The 15,820-nt window shown below is 41.6% G+C and overlaps 1 protein-coding gene across 12 annotated transcripts in view; it reads left to right on the top strand.

Annotated features, from left to right (window-relative positions):
- Window positions 1-15,820, top strand: part of Ttn (titin) — a 274,946-nt gene that overhangs the window by 208,740 nt on the left and 50,386 nt on the right. For all 12 annotated transcript variants that reach the window (XM_023719078.1, XM_023719080.1, XM_023719081.1 and 9 more), the window contains 23 exons: window positions 6-299; window positions 394-3,360; window positions 3,653-3,973; window positions 4,085-4,369; window positions 4,468-4,767; window positions 5,233-5,535; window positions 5,959-6,234; window positions 6,338-6,637; window positions 6,728-7,030; window positions 7,542-7,841; window positions 8,718-9,005; window positions 9,373-9,669; window positions 9,755-10,057; window positions 10,152-10,457; window positions 11,363-11,650; window positions 11,743-12,033; window positions 12,111-12,398; window positions 12,945-13,532; window positions 13,618-13,722; window positions 14,116-14,313; window positions 14,403-14,699; window positions 14,796-15,383; window positions 15,476-15,778. In XM_023719078.1, coding sequence (XP_023574846.1) covers window positions 6-299; window positions 394-3,360; window positions 3,653-3,973; window positions 4,085-4,369; window positions 4,468-4,767; window positions 5,233-5,535; window positions 5,959-6,234; window positions 6,338-6,637; window positions 6,728-7,030; window positions 7,542-7,841; window positions 8,718-9,005; window positions 9,373-9,669; window positions 9,755-10,057; window positions 10,152-10,457; window positions 11,363-11,650; window positions 11,743-12,033; window positions 12,111-12,398; window positions 12,945-13,532; window positions 13,618-13,722; window positions 14,116-14,313; window positions 14,403-14,699; window positions 14,796-15,383; window positions 15,476-15,778 — 9,789 coding nt within the window. The remainder of the gene's footprint in view (window positions 1-5; window positions 300-393; window positions 3,361-3,652; window positions 3,974-4,084; window positions 4,370-4,467; window positions 4,768-5,232; window positions 5,536-5,958; window positions 6,235-6,337; window positions 6,638-6,727; window positions 7,031-7,541; window positions 7,842-8,717; window positions 9,006-9,372; window positions 9,670-9,754; window positions 10,058-10,151; window positions 10,458-11,362; window positions 11,651-11,742; window positions 12,034-12,110; window positions 12,399-12,944; window positions 13,533-13,617; window positions 13,723-14,115; window positions 14,314-14,402; window positions 14,700-14,795; window positions 15,384-15,475; window positions 15,779-15,820) is intronic.

The following is a 15,820-nucleotide window of genomic DNA, read 5'->3' on the forward strand; positions in this document are numbered from 1 at the left end:
TAAAGATCCCCCTGGGCCACCCAAGGACTTACACCATGTAGATGTTGACAAGACTGAAGTCTCTCTTGTTTGGAACAAGCCAGATCGTGATGGTGGTTCTCCAATCACTGGATATTTGGTGGAATATCAAGAAGAAGGTGCCCAGGACTGGACTAAGTTCAAGACTGTCAAAAACTTAGAGTGTGTTGTTACTGGATTACAACAAGGAAAGACCTACAGATTCCGTGTAAAAGCTGAAAATATTGTGGGTCTTGGACTGCCTGACACAACTATCCCAATAGAATGCCAAGAAAAACTAGGTATTTTTTAATATTGGAATTATTGTCTTATTTCTTCTTTAAATTATTAATATTGTAAAATTCAGAACCTCATTACCTCATGTTTATTTTCCAGTGCCCCCATCTGTGGAGCTAGATGTGAAATTAATTGAGGGGCTTGTGGTAAAAGCTGGAACCACAGTCAGATTCCCTGCCATCATAAGGGGCGTACCTGTGCCCACTGCAAAGTGGACAACTGATGGAAGTGAGATCAAAACAGATGACCACTACACAGTTGAAACTGACAGCTACTCGTCTGTACTTACCATAAAGAACTGTTTAAGGAAGGACACTGGGGAATATCAAATCACAGTTTCCAATGCAGCTGGTACCAAGACAGTGCCTGTGCATCTCACTGTTCTTGATGTTCCAGGTCCACCAACAGGTCCTATTAATCTTCTGGATATCACCCCTGAATATATGACTATCTCATGGCAGGCACCTAAGGATGATGGAGGGAGCCCTGTGATAAATTATATTGTTGAGAAAAAAGATACCAGAAAAGACACATGGGGTGTAGTCTCTTCAGGAAGCAGTAAGATGAAACTCAAGATCCCACACCTGCAAAAGGGCTGTGAATACGTTTTCCGAGTTAGAGCAGAGAATAAGATGGGTGTTGGTCCTCCCCTGGACTCCATACCTACTGTCGCCAAACATAAATTTAATCCTCCATCTCCTCCTGGTAAACCAGTGGTTACAGACATTACTGAAAATGCTGCCACAGTGTCTTGGACCCTGCCGAAGTCTGATGGTGGAAGTCCAATAACTGGATACTATGTGGAACGTCGAGAAATAACTGGCAAGTGGGTGAGGGTCAACAAAACACCTATTGCTGACCTGAAGTTCAGAGTGACTGGACTCTATGAGGGAAATACATATGAGTTTAGAGTTTTTGCTGAAAATCTTGCAGGACTAAGCAATCCATCTCCAAGTTCTGACCCGATAAAAGCTTGCCGGCCCATCAAACCACCTGGACCACCCATTAATCCTAAGCTAAAAGACAAGAGCAAAGAATCAGCTGATCTGGTGTGGACAAAGCCTCTCAGTGATGGTGGTAGCCCTATTCTAGGATATGTAGTGGAGTGTCAGAAACCTGGCACTGCACAGTGGGACAGGATTAACAAGGATGAGCTCATTAGACAGTGTGCCTTTAGGGTCCCTGGACTGATTGAAGGAAATGAATACAGATTCCGTATCAAGGCAGCTAATATCGTGGGTGAGGGAGAACCAAGAGAGCTTGCAGAATCTGTGATTGCAAAAGATATCCTTCATCCTCCAGAAGTAGAACTTGATGTCACTTGCCGTGATGTTATTACTGTTAGAGTGGGCCAAACTATCCGCATTCTTGCTCGAGTCAAAGGCAGGCCTGAACCAGATATAACTTGGTCTAAGGAAGGCAAAGTATTAACCCGTGATAAGCGCACTGATCTAATTCGTGATCTACCTCGTGTTGAGTTACAAATTAAAGAAGCTGTTAGAAGTGATCATGGCAAGTACATCATCTCAGCTAAGAACAGCAGTGGACATGCCCAAGGCTCAGCCATTGTCAATGTCCTTGACAGACCTGGGCCTTGCCAGAATTTGAAAGTTAGCAATGTGACCAAAGAGAACTGCACACTTTCTTGGGAAAACCCACTTGATAATGGTGGCTCAGAAATAACAAACTTCATAGTAGAATATCGTAAACCAAACCAGAAAGGCTGGTCAATCATTGCTTCAGATATCACCAAGAGATTAGTCAAGGCCAACCTTTTAGCTAACAATGAATACTATTTCCGAGTTTGTGCAGAGAATAAAGTAGGTGTTGGGCCGACCATTGAAACAAAGACTCCAATTCTGGCCATTAACCCTATTGACAGACCAGGTGAGCCTGAAAACCTTCATATTGCAGATAAAGGGAAGACATTTGTGTATCTAAAATGGCGACGGCCTGATTATGATGGTGGCAGCCCCAACCTATCATATCATGTGGAGAGGAGGTTGAAGGGCTCTGCTGACTGGGAAAGAGTGCATAAAGGAAGCATTAAAGAAACCCACTATATGGTTGACAAATGTGTTGAAAACCAAATTTATGAGTTCAGGGTACAAACCAAGAATGAAGGTGGAGAAAGTGATTGGGTGAGGACAGAGGAAGTTGTTGTGAAGGAAGACTTACAGAAACCTGTACTTGATCTGAAATTAAGTGGGGTGCTAACCGTCAAAGCAGGGGACACCATCAGACTTGAGGCAGGTGTTAGAGGCAAACCATTTCCAGAAGTTGTATGGACCAAGGACAAAGATGCTACAGATTTAACAAGATCGCCCAGAGTCAAGATTGATACCAGTGCTGATTCATCTAAGTTCTCTCTTAGCAAAGCAAGGCGCAGTGACGGTGGTAAATATGTAATTACAGCAACGAACACAGCTGGCAGTTTTGTGGCCTTTGCCACTGTCAATGTTTTAGATAAGCCTGGTCCTGTAAGAAATCTGAAAATTACTGATGTGTCCAGTGATAGGTGTACTATTCGCTGGGATCCACCAGAAGATGATGGTGGCTGTGAAATCCAAAATTACATTCTAGAAAAATGTGAGAGCAAGCGAATGGTTTGGTCTACCTATTCTGCTACTGTCTTGACACCCGGCACTACCGTGACACGACTCATAGAAGGAAATGAATACATTTTCAGAGTCCGTGCAGAAAATAAAATAGGAACAGGGCCTCCAACAGAAAGCAAACCAGTCATAGCAAAAACCAAATATGATAGACCTGGTCGCCCTGATGCCCCAGAAGTCACAAAGGTGAGCAAAGATGAGATGACTGTGGTTTGGAATCCACCTGAATATGATGGTGGAAAGTCTATCACAGGATACTACTTGGAAAGAAAAGAAAAACATGCAGTACGATGGGTCCCTGTGAATAAGAGTGCAATCTCTGAGAGACGTATGAAAGTGCAGAATCTCTTCCCCGGACATGAATACCAGTTCCGTGTCAAGGCAGAAAATGAAATTGGCATTGGAGAACCAAGCTTGCCTTCTAGACCAGTGGTGGCAAAAGACCCCATAGGTGAGTTGCTTTTGTTATTTCTTCCTGATATTACAGCAATTCTTAATTTCAAGCACAGAGGTATTAAATGAGTTAGCCATAATATTAAAACATTATTTTAGCCAACATTTATAAATAGACCTTTATCAAACCACCTAAAATCCAAAAACCATAGTAGATTCTAATTTTTAAGAGGGCAATAAGGAGGACTCAGTAATGGAAATATTTGAGGACTGACTATATAAACTTACAAATTAATATATTGCTGATAGTAAATGTAATGTTCATTTATTTTTATGCAATTTATTTTTAGAACCACCTGGCCCACCAACCAATCTGAAAGTGGTTGACACAACCAAAAATTCCATAACTCTTGGATGGGGAAAACCAGTTTATGATGGTGGTGCACCAATCATTGGATATGTTGTAGAGATGAGACCCAAAATAGCAGATGCCTCACCAGATGAAGGCTGGAAAAGGTGCAATGCTGCAGCACAACTTGTTCGCATGGAATTCACTGTTACCAGCTTGGATGAAAACCAGGAATATGAGTTCCGGGTGTGTGCCCAAAATCAAGTTGGCATTGGGCGCCCTGCAGAGCTAAAGGAAGCAATCAAACCTAAAGAAATCCTAGGTGAGGCTTCTTTTTCATTTAGTGCCTGGCTCATTCACATGTCATTGCTCCTAGGATATTGCCCTGTTCTGAAAAATCAACCAATGACCTTAATGTCATTAATGTTTGCAGAACCTCCAGAGATTGATTTGGATGCCAGTATGAGAAAGCTGGTCATCGTGAGAGCAGGATGTCCTATCCGACTATTTGCAATAGTGAGAGGGCGGCCAGCCCCCAGGGTCACCTGGCGGAAAGTGGGTATTGACAACGTGGTCAGAAAAGGACAAGTTGATCTGGTTGACACTATGGCCTTCCTGGTTATCCCCAATTCTACCCGTGATGACTCAGGAAAATATTCCTTAACACTTGTGAACCCAGCAGGAGAAAAGGCTGTGTTTGTGAATGTCAGAGTATTAGGTAGGTTGCTAGAAGGCCTCCATGTCACCTTTCAAAAACAAATTAGTTCAAGAGGACACTGAGAAGACATGTGTGTCTAATTCTCTGGTTCTTTACAGATACTCCTGGACCTGTATCTAATTTAAAAGTTTCAGATGTCACAAAAACATCATGCCACGTGTCCTGGGCCCCTCCTGAAAATGATGGTGGTAGCCAAGTGACGCATTATATTGTGGAGAAACGCGAAGCAGACAGAAAGACATGGTCAAGAGTTACCCCAGAAGTTAAGAAAACCAGCTTCCACGTAACCAATCTGGTCCCTGGCAATGAGTACTTCTTCAGAGTGACTGCTGTCAATGAGTATGGCCCTGGTGTCCCCACAGATATCCCGAAACCTGTGCTTGCGTCAGATCCTCTGAGTAAGAAATCTCCTTCCTTTTAACTCTAGTGCCTTATTGGTTTATTTGATTGTTTGTTTAGCTGGCTGGCTGGCTCAGGCTGCTTTATGGGCAGGTCTGGTAAGGCAGGTGGAGGTGGGGATTGAACTGGGGTCCCTTTGGCCTGACTGGGTTTTCCAGAGCAGCTGCTTAAACAACTGAGCTAACCCACAAGCCCCTCCTGTGCCTTATTTTAGCAAGATGCCAACAGCCTTTTAATCTACTTCTGAAAGGGATTTAACTTATGGAAACTCTAATAGTGCAATAAATGTGCAACCCACTCAGGAAGGACTTTTATGACTTGCCTCATCTTACACTTTCTTACTTTCTGCATACCAAACTACATGTTTCATATACTTTGAGGTAAATGATATATTAAAAGTATATTGACAAAGAAGGTTTGATGAAGTTACCCAGATAATTTTCTAAATTGTGTTTTCCTTGTAGGTGAGCCTGATCCTCCAAGAAAACTGGAAGTGACCGAAATGACAAAGAACAGCGCTGTCTTAGCCTGGTTACCTCCTCTCCGTGATGGCGGTGCTAAAATTGATGGCTACATCATCAGTTATAGAGAAGAAGACCAGCCTGCAGATCGCTGGACAGAGTATTCAGTGGTAAAAGACCTCAGCCTGGTTGTCTCTGGCTTAAAGGAAGGAAAGAAATATAAGTTCAGAGTAGCAGCCAGAAATGCTGTTGGAGTCAGCCTGCCAAGAGAAGCCGAAGGAGTATATGAAGCCAAAGAACAACTACGTAAGTAATCATTGCTTCATCTAGATCATGTGATAGAAGCTTATTAAAATTTTCTTTGGCCATATAGACCTCCCCTGAGTAATCAAGTTCTAGAAAAACATGCAAAACACTAGTTTTCAAACACGTGGCCCCACAACACATAGTAAATAAACTTTAAACCATGACTCAATATATATATATATATATATATATATATATATATATATATATATATCTGAAAGACATCTCTTGAAATGATACCTATCCTTATGTACCTGCAGCCAATATTTTCTACTATATCCCATTTTATTTCTTTTGAAAATACGATGAGGCAAACATTACTTTGAACCCACGATGCGTGGCAATGCACTGTTTCAAAAATCTTCCCCACCAGAGGGAATTTAATACCCCCTCCAAAGTCATGTATTTCTATTTTACTTTCAGTGCCACCTAAGATCCTTATGCCAGAGCAAATTACTATTAAAGCTGGGAAGAAACTCCGTATTGAAGCCCATGTGTATGGAAAGCCTCATCCTACCTGCAAGTGGAAAAAAGGAGAAGACGACGTTGTCACATCCAGCCACCTGGCGGTTCACAAAGCTGACAACTCTTCTGTTCTGATCATAAAAGATGTTACCAGGAAAGACAGTGGTTACTATAGCCTCACGGCAGAGAACAGTTCTGGAACAGACACTCAGAAGATCAAAGTCATCGTCATGGGTGAGTTAAGTACAGGACAATGGTCTTCATAGTACAAAGATAACACTTTCTTTTTTCCTATCAAATCCATGTTCTTATATTTCTGCCCTCTTGGTTCATGCAGACGCCCCTGGACCCCCTCAGCCTCCATTTGACATTGCTGACATCGATGCTGATGCTTGTACCCTGTCCTGGCACATCCCTCTGGAAGATGGAGGCAGTAACATCACCAATTACATAGTGGAGAAGTGTGACGTGAGCCGAGGGGACTGGGTCACGGCTCTAGCTTCGGTCACCAAAACTTCCTGCAGGGTGGGAAAGCTGATCCCAGGCCAGGAGTACATATTCCGGGTCCGTGCTGAAAATCGATTTGGAATTTCAGAGCCTCTCCAGTCTCCAAAGATGCTTGCTAAGTTTCCATTTGGTATGTGCTTTGCGAGGAGAAAAAGAAATGTTGCTTTTCCACTGTTACTTAATGTTTTCTAACTGACATTTCCCTTACATCAATCTGCAGATGTGCCTAGTGAACCAAAGAATGCACGGGTCACTAAGGTCAACAAAGACTGCATCTTTGTGGCATGGGACAGACCAGACAGCGATGGGGGGAGCCCCATTACAGGTTACTTGATTGAACGCAAAGAAAGAAACAGCTTACTCTGGGTGAAAGCTAACGATACTGTCGTCAGGTCCACTGAATATCCTTGTGCTGGCCTCGTTGAAGGGCTAGAGTACTCATTCAGAATCTACGCCCTAAACAAAGCTGGATCCAGCCCTCCCAGCAAACCAACAGAATATGTCACTGCAAGAATGCCAGTTGGTAAGTTTGTGAGGGGGTTGTTTTGCTTTTTAGTATTGTGGAGGCCATTTAAATATTAGGGCCTCTGAAGATTACTATTTCCTTTCAGGAAGAGGTTCTATCTCTTACCATAAAAATGTTCTGCATATGGGCTGGGGTGGGTCTGAGGTGATAGCACAGAGGTCTAAGCAGCTGCCTGGCAAGTGCAAGGACCCGGGTTCGATCCCAGTAATATATGGCATGCTGGCCCTGGATCCGCAGGCATGGTGGCACATGCCTGTAATCCCAGCTCTGGGGAGGCTGAGATAGGAGGATCACTACAAATCTAAGCTGTGTAGTAAGAGCCTGTACCAAATAAATAGATAAAAGATTTTTTTAAAAAGATACATTCTGCATATAAATCTTATAAGTACATAGTAAGGACTCAAAGTATATCATTTGAAGCTTATCACTCAAGAACAGGGCAATTATATGAAGTATGGGATTTAAACTTCTGTCAGCAATTTAAGGGATGAAACTCTTCTGGTTTTAGATCCTCCTGGGAAACCTGAAGTTACTGATGTCACCAAGAACTCTGCATCCCTTATCTGGGCCCGTCCCAAGCATGATGGAGGGAGCAAAATTATTGGCTATTTTGTAGAAGCTTGTAAACTTCCTGGTGATAAGTGGGTCCGGTGCAACACGACACCTCACCAGATACCCCTGGAAGAGTACACAGCGACCGGCTTAGAAGAGAACGCTCAGTATCAATTTAGAGCAATTGCCAAGACAGCAGTAAATATTAGCCAGCCTTCGGAACCTTCTGACCCAGTGACCATCCTTGCAGAAAATGGTAAGAATCCACTGAGCACTACAGGAAGAGATGTACAGTATTCAAGGTGTTCATCTCATTTATTTAAAAAACTCAACCTACCCCTATGATAAAAAGGGAAAATAAAATGATAGGTAATCTGGATACTACACTAAAATTTTTATTACATAAACAACGTGCTAAACTAGAAGCAAGACACAAGACTAAAGACTACAATTTCAACAGCATACATTCACAGAAATACAACAACCAAATGCATTTAAATGATAGCAGTGATTATGTAAAGATGTTAGAATTATAGAAATTATTTCTGTATGCTCTCAGCACTGTCAGACTTCTACATTAAGTTTTTTGTTGCTTTAGTAGTACATAGATCACTTTAAAGGACCCTAGGGGCTGGGGAGATGGCTCAGTAGAATAAGCACTTGCCTGGCAAGCACAAGGGCCTGAGTTCAATCCCTGGTTCTTCCAAAAATAAAAATTAAAAAAATAAATAAACAAAGGACCCTATCCTGGGTTGTTAGGGTTGGGGAATAAAAATAAGGTGGATGTCAGTCAAAGGGATCAAGGTTCCAGTTAGACAGGAAGAATAAATGTTAGTGATCAACTACACAGTATGGTGACAATAAGTAATAATGTTGCTAAAGGAGTAGATTTTAAATGTTCTTATGACCAAATAAAATTGCTGAATGGGTTAGATGATGGATATGTTGATTTATTCATTCTCTAATGTACATATATACCAAAACATCACCTTGTACTTTATAAATGTATGCAATTATTTGTCTAGTAAGGTAAAAATATCCTTGAAAGAGGTACAGCACATGAATTTCTATTATTAATAAGAATAATAAAAATTTTGCAAACATCAAGTCCCTTTATCTTTTTTCTTTCCAGTTCCTCCTAGGATAGAGCTGAGTGTGGCCATGAAATCTCTGCTCACTGTGAAAGCTGGAACTAATGTTTGCTTGGATGCGACCGTTTTTGGTAAACCAATGCCAACCATTTCTTGGAAGAAAGATGGCACACCAGTGAAACCAGCAGAAGGCATAAAGATGGCCATGCAGCGGAACCTGTGTACCTTGGAGCTGTTCAGTGTTACCCGAAAGGACTCGGGAGATTATACCATTACTGCTGAGAATTCTAGTGGTTCTAAATCAGCCACCATCAAGCTTAAAGTACTAGGTAACTAATGAGTTTAATCAGAATCCCATACTTTAAATAGGTTGAAGGGATACAAATAAGATTTACAAAGTAGTATGTGGGAAAAAAAATACACATACCAATATATATTTTCTAACCAATGAATTAATCTTATCACAAAACAATAGTCTTTTTGAACTAAAAAGATGATTGGAAACCACATATTATAATTACTTAATTTTACATATTAAGAAACTAAGATTCTCAAAAGTTAAGACTTCAAGGTCATACAGGAAGTTAATGACAACATAAAGACTGCAGCCCAAGCATCCAGACTTCTATTCCGCACTCATTCCCCCTTCCAGATGTACTAGTGAAAAACTTCACCTTTCCTCCTTAATTCTTTTAGATAAGCCAGGTCCTCCAGCATCTGTGAAAATCAACAAAATGTATTCAGATCGTGCAATGCTTTCTTGGGAACCTCCTCTTGAAGATGGAGGTTCCGAAATCACCAACTATATTGTGGACAAACGTGAAACAAGCAGGCCCAACTGGGCTCAAGTCTCTTCCACGGTGCCCATCACCAGCTGCAGTGTGGAGAAGCTTATCGAGGGCCATGAGTATCAGTTCCGAATCTGTGCTGAGAACAAATATGGAGTAGGTGATCCAATCTTCACTGAACCAGCAATTGCTAAAAATCCATACGGTAGGAACGTTTTCTTACAGCTGTTCCTCTTAATTTTAATGTTACCATTTAGCTTGGAAAGCTGACTTTGAATCAATCTCTGCAGACCCACCTGGACGCTGCGATCCTCCTGTCATTAGCAACATAACCAAAGATCACATGACTGTCAGCTGGAAACCGCCAGCAGATGATGGTGGCTCCCCCATCACTGGCTATTTGCTTGAAAAGCGGGAAACCCAGGCAGTCAACTGGACTAAGGTCAACAGAAAGCCTGTGATAGAAAGAACAATAAAAGCAACAGGTCTCCAAGAAGGTACCGAATATGAGTTCCGAGTCACAGCTATCAATAAAGCTGGACCAGGCAAGCCCAGCGATGCATCCAAAGCTGTGTATGCACAGGATCCTCTGTGTAAGTTTTCCTCAAAGCATTCCACACCCTTTCAGCCAGCATCAAATAACCAGGAATTAAGTTTTACTTAAAATTTTCTATTCTTTATCCTCAGACCCCCCTGGCCCACCAGCTTTCCCTAAAGTGTATGATACAACCCATAGCTCTGTGAGTCTATCTTGGGGCAAGCCAGCTTTTGATGGTGGCAGCCCAATCATTGGTTATCTCGTTGAAGTAAAGCGAGCTGATTCTGACCACTGGGTGAGGTGCAATTTACCAGAGAAGCTCCAGAAAACTCGCTTTGAAGTAACCGGCCTGATTGAAAATACAGAGTATCAGTTCCGCGTATATGCTGTTAATAAGATTGGGTATAGTGACCCCAGTGATGTGCCAGATAAACACTGCCCCAAGGACATCCTGAGTAAGTATTACCTAAAGATAGATGGGGCTTTTCTCATCAATTTGTATAAGAGGGAGGATAGAACTCCATAGTGTAGGTTTATTTACTTATGTGCTTTAGAGTTAGTAACTCTAAATGTACATTTTAAGAGAGTTGGGTTGGTATTTCATGCTGTTGTAAAGTAGGCCAAATGAAATGCAAGGTGATTTGCAGTTGCGAAAAGCTTTTCATAGGTACATGAAAACTTCATATCTTCCAAAGAATATGCAATGTGGGAATTTCATTGAGAATAAAGAGGGTTTTTAAATTAAAGAATTATTAGTCATTCTTCTGGTTACAACTTACTCTTACAGTCTAACATCTCTATGAGCATGTGGTTGATGGTCTCTCCATAATAAACTTCCCCTCTTGACTTCTTCTTTTCACTAAATCTCCATAACTATCCCTCCAACATAACGTTTAGAAAGTTACCTGGCATTACATGTCACTGAAATATATATATATATATATATATATATATATATAATTTCTCTTCCTGCAATGAAATAATAAAAATAGCCAGAGTACTATATATATGGCAGAGTACCTTCACAGAATATAAGAAGGTAATAACAAGAACAGAGGAGAGTCAAAGACCAATCATCTATTTTCTTTTCATGTATTTGCAAAGTGTGTAGCATTTAGGAGCACAGAAGGTACAGATCCTCCAAGCAATCTTTGGGTGAGCCTAACACATATTAGAAAATGGAAAGATCAACAGTTGGTAAAGAGTAATGAATATTTTTGAGAATTATATTAGGGATGTTTTAGTAAACAAGAAATGAATTTTAGGAAGGAAGTGTATTGTAGGAATAATAAGGTCAGTCCTTGGAAATATACTTGACCATTAAATTTTTATTAATTTTCTTCACCCTTCAATCACATAGTTCCACCTGAGGGAGAGCTGGATGCGGAATTACGGAAAACACTGATATTGCGTGCTGGGGTTACAATGAGACTCTATGTGCCGGTAAGAGGGCGGCCACCTCCAAAGATTACTTGGTCGAAACCAAATGTCAACTTACGAGAAAGAATTGGACTGGACATAAAGTCGACTGATTTTGACACTTTCTTGCGCTGTGAAAATGTGAACAAATACGATGCGGGAAAATATATCTTAACCCTGGAGAATAGCTGCGGCAAAAAGGAATACACCATTGTAGTGAAAGTGCTTGGTGAGTCTACTAGAAAGGAAGAATCTCATCTGTGCGAAACTATAGTTTATATACATGAAGGAAAGTTTTTACAATTCTTATTTACTTCCCAGATACTCCGGGGCCTCCTGTCAACGTGACTGTAAAGGAAGTGTCCAAAGACTCAGCTTATGTCACCTGGGATCCTCCCATTATTGATGGTGGAAGCCCCATTATAAACTACGTAGTAGAAAAACGTGATGCAGAAAGGAAGTCCTGGTCTACAGTGACAACTGAGTGCTCAAAAACAAGCTTCAGAGTATCCAACTTGGAGGAGGGGAAGTCCTATTTTTTCCGGGTATTTGCTGAAAATGAGTACGGCATTGGTGATCCTGGTGAGACACGTGATGCCGTCAAAGCTTCCGGTGAGCAAAAGAACCGCATCGTGTGGGGTGACGTTGGTTAGCTGAGGCTTCGGCTTATTATTTCTCCTTCACTTTAGAAACCCCTGGGCCAGTCGTGGACCTGAAAGCATTGTCTGTAACGAAGTCATCTTGCACCATCGGCTGGAAAAAGCCTCGCAGCGATGGTGGAAGTCGAATTACTGGATATGCAGTGGATTTCCTGACTGAAGATAGTAAATGGCAACGGGTTATGAAATCTCTAAGCCTGCAGTACACCACCAAAGATTTGAGTGAGGGGAAGGAATACACCTTCAGGGTGTGCGCTGAGAATGACAATGGAGAAGGTACCCCAAGCGAAATCACAGTCCTGGCGAAGGATGATGTCGGTAAGCCACACCCCAGACATCTTCATTTTCTTCTTATTGTTGTCAAAAGTGTGTTCTTGGGCCCTATTCACTGGCTTGTGAAAAACAATCCATTAAAACATATAATGATCTGGGGCCAGCCAAATAATTCAGCGGATTGAAGTGCCTGCTTAGGCAGACTCAGCAGCTGGGGTTCCATCCCTGGGTGCCAGGCCAGCCCCGCCCCCAGGGCACAATGAGACTGCAATTGAGACTGGGCATGGTAGCACACACCTGTAATCACTGCTCTTGGGAGGCTGAACACAGGCAGATCTCTAATATTTTTACTATATTAAAAAGTAGAGTCTGATCTACCAGTGAGACTCTGTAGACCCTGTACTAAATACAAAAATAAATAAATATATATATATCTGAAGAAGTTAATTGTTAATTGCCTGGCCTTAATTTGCTGGGCTGGACTGGGCACATAGCTCAGTGATAAGAGTATTTGCCTAGCACACCTGAGGCCTGGGTTTGATCCTTACCACCAAAGGAAAAACATAATAATTTATGTCTGCTGTTTTATAGTGGCTCCTGATCTTGACTTAAAGGATCTACCTGATTTGTGCTATTTGGCTAAAGAAAACAGCAACTTCCGTCTTAAGATCCCCATCAAGGGCAAGCCAGCACCATCAGTATCCTGGAAGAAAGGAGAAGACCCTCTAGCAACTGACACAAGAGTCAGTGTTGAGTCATCTGCAGTTAACACAACTCTTGTAGTATACGATTGCCAAAAGTCTGATGCTGGAAAATACACAATCACACTTAAGAATGTGGCTGGCACCAAGGAAGGAACTCTCTCCATAAAAGTTGTTGGCAAACCTGGTATCCCCACTGGGCCAATCAGATTTGATGAAGTCACAGCAGAGGCCATGACCTTGAAGTGGGCGCCTCCAAAGGATGATGGAGGTTCTGAAATCACCAACTATATCCTAGAGAAGAGAGACTCCGTGAATAACAAGTGGGTGACTTGCGCTTCTGCTGTCCAGAAAACCACCTTCAGAGTAACAAGACTTCATGAAGGAATGGAATATACCTTCAGAGTCAGTGCTGAAAATAAATATGGAGTAGGAGAAGGCCTGAAATCAGAGCCAATTGTTGCTAAACACCCATTTGGTAAATATCTTGAAGTCAGAAAACAGAAAACATGGTTTTATGGTGGTTCTTTATTGTAAAATTTGCCTTCCATACTTTTTCCTAGATGTGCCTGATGCTCCCCCACCTCCCAATATTGTGGATGTGAGGCATGATTCAGTATCTCTTACTTGGACTGATCCCAAGAAGACTGGTGGCTCTCCAATTACAGGTATTTAGTTCTTGTCTTATAGCTCTAAGTCAATGTTACTTCCAAATATTTCCTTGAAGACAAAATAAATGTTTGCTTACAACACTGTCTGCATATGTAATAATGCATTTTTCTTTCAGTACATATGGCTAATGTTTAATTTCATTGAAAACTTCATAATGTGACAGCTAATAAAGACTTTCCTGGTAACAATACTTATTTTTGTAAGCTAATGTTCAACTGAGGGGCATGAATGATAGGTATTACAGAAGCCAAAAATGGCTCTATGCGTAATAAAAGTACAGATAGCATACATGATTAGCTGTTTAACCTGTAAATGATTTGAATGTATGTGTAGTAAAATCAACCTGTATTTGTGCTTTGCATCTGAAGCAATTCCCTCATTCTTTGTAGGATATCACATTGAGTTCAAGGAAAGAAACAGCCTGTTGTGGAAGAGAGCTAATAAGACTCCCATAAGGATGAAAGACTTTAAAGTGACAGGATTAACTGAAGGTCTTGAATATGAATTCCGAGTCATGGCAATCAATTTGGCAGGAGTGGGCAAGCCCAGCCTCCCGTCAGAGCCAGTTGTGGCACTTGATCCAATTGGTAAGTCGTTATGCAGAGAAAAATCCAAGTGCTTTTACCACATGAAGTAAACATGGGTATTTGTTTGACTTGTTTTACTTTCATTTTAGACCCTCCTGGCAAACCTGAGGTTATTAATGTAACGAGAAATTCCGTGACTCTCATATGGACTGAACCCAAATATGATGGTGGTCATAAGTTAACTGGATATATAGTGGAGAAGCGCGATCTACCTTCTAAGTCTTGGATGAAAGCCAATCATGTAAATGTCCCTGACTGTGCTTTTACAGTGACTGACCTTGTTGAGGGTGGAAAATATGAATTCAGAATTAGGGCAAAGAATACAGCAGGTGCCATCAGTGCGCCATCAGAAAGTACGGGAACCATCATCTGCAAGGATGAATACGGTAGGTCCATTTTATTTTTACTATATTAAAAAGTACCAAAATTAAGCTTCCTTCCTTTTCTGACTAAAATGTTTGTTCATTTGTTTTTCTCTGCAGAGGCACCAACCATTGTCCTTGATCCCACAATAAAAGATGGGCTCACAGTTAAAGCAGGGGAAGCTATTGTTTTGAGTGCCATTAGCATTCTTGGCAAACCTCTTCCAAAGTCAAGTTGGTCCAAGGCAGGAAAAGACATCAGGCCATCAGATATCTCTCAGATAACTTCAACCCCAACATCTTCCACACTTACAGTCAAGTATTCTAGTAGAAAAGATGCTGGTGAATATACGATCACTGCTACCAATCCTTTTGGCACAAAGGAAGAACATGTGAAAGTAACAGTCCTTGACGTACCTGGTCCCCCTGGTCCTATTGAAATCAGCAATGTTTCTGCTGAGAAAGCAACACTTACATGGACACCTCCCTTGGAGGATGGTGGATCACCAATTAAATCATATGTTCTTGAAAAGAGAGAAACCAGCAGACTTTTGTGGACAGTGGTTGCTGAAGATATTCAGTCGTGCAGGCATGTGGTAACCAAGCTTATCCAAGGAAATGAGTACATCTTCCGTGTCTCAGCTGTAAATCACTATGGCAAAGGAGAACCTGTGCAGTCTGAGCCTGTCAAAATGGTAGACCGATTTGGTACGTAGAGCATGCCAGAGAACTGGCACATAAAGAAGATTCACTTCAGTTTAGGACATCATGGATTACTTACAAATTTGCTTCTTTTCTAGGTCCCCCTGGCCCTCCTGGAAAACCAGAGATATCAAATATCACTAAGAATACTGCCACTGTCAGTTGGAAAAGGCCAATTGATGATGGTGGCAGTGAGATTACAGGATATCACATAGAAAGGAGAGAAAAGAAAGGCTTGAGATGGGTGAGAGCAACCAAGACACCGGTTTCGGATCTAAGATGCAAAGTAGCAGGACTGCAGGAGGGAAACACCTACGAATTCCGCGTCAGTGCAGAAAACAGAGCAGGCATTGGTCCACCCAGCGATGCATCAAATCCTGTTTTAATGAAAGATGCTGCATGTTAGTATTTATCCTTTTCAACACTCCTCATTTGGGAGTTAC

This window comes from Octodon degus, unplaced genomic scaffold (assembly GCF_000260255.1).
Source record: "Octodon degus isolate 3935 unplaced genomic scaffold, OctDeg1.0 scaffold00065, whole genome shotgun sequence".
Lineage (NCBI taxonomy): Eukaryota > Metazoa > Chordata > Mammalia > Rodentia > Octodontidae > Octodon > Octodon degus.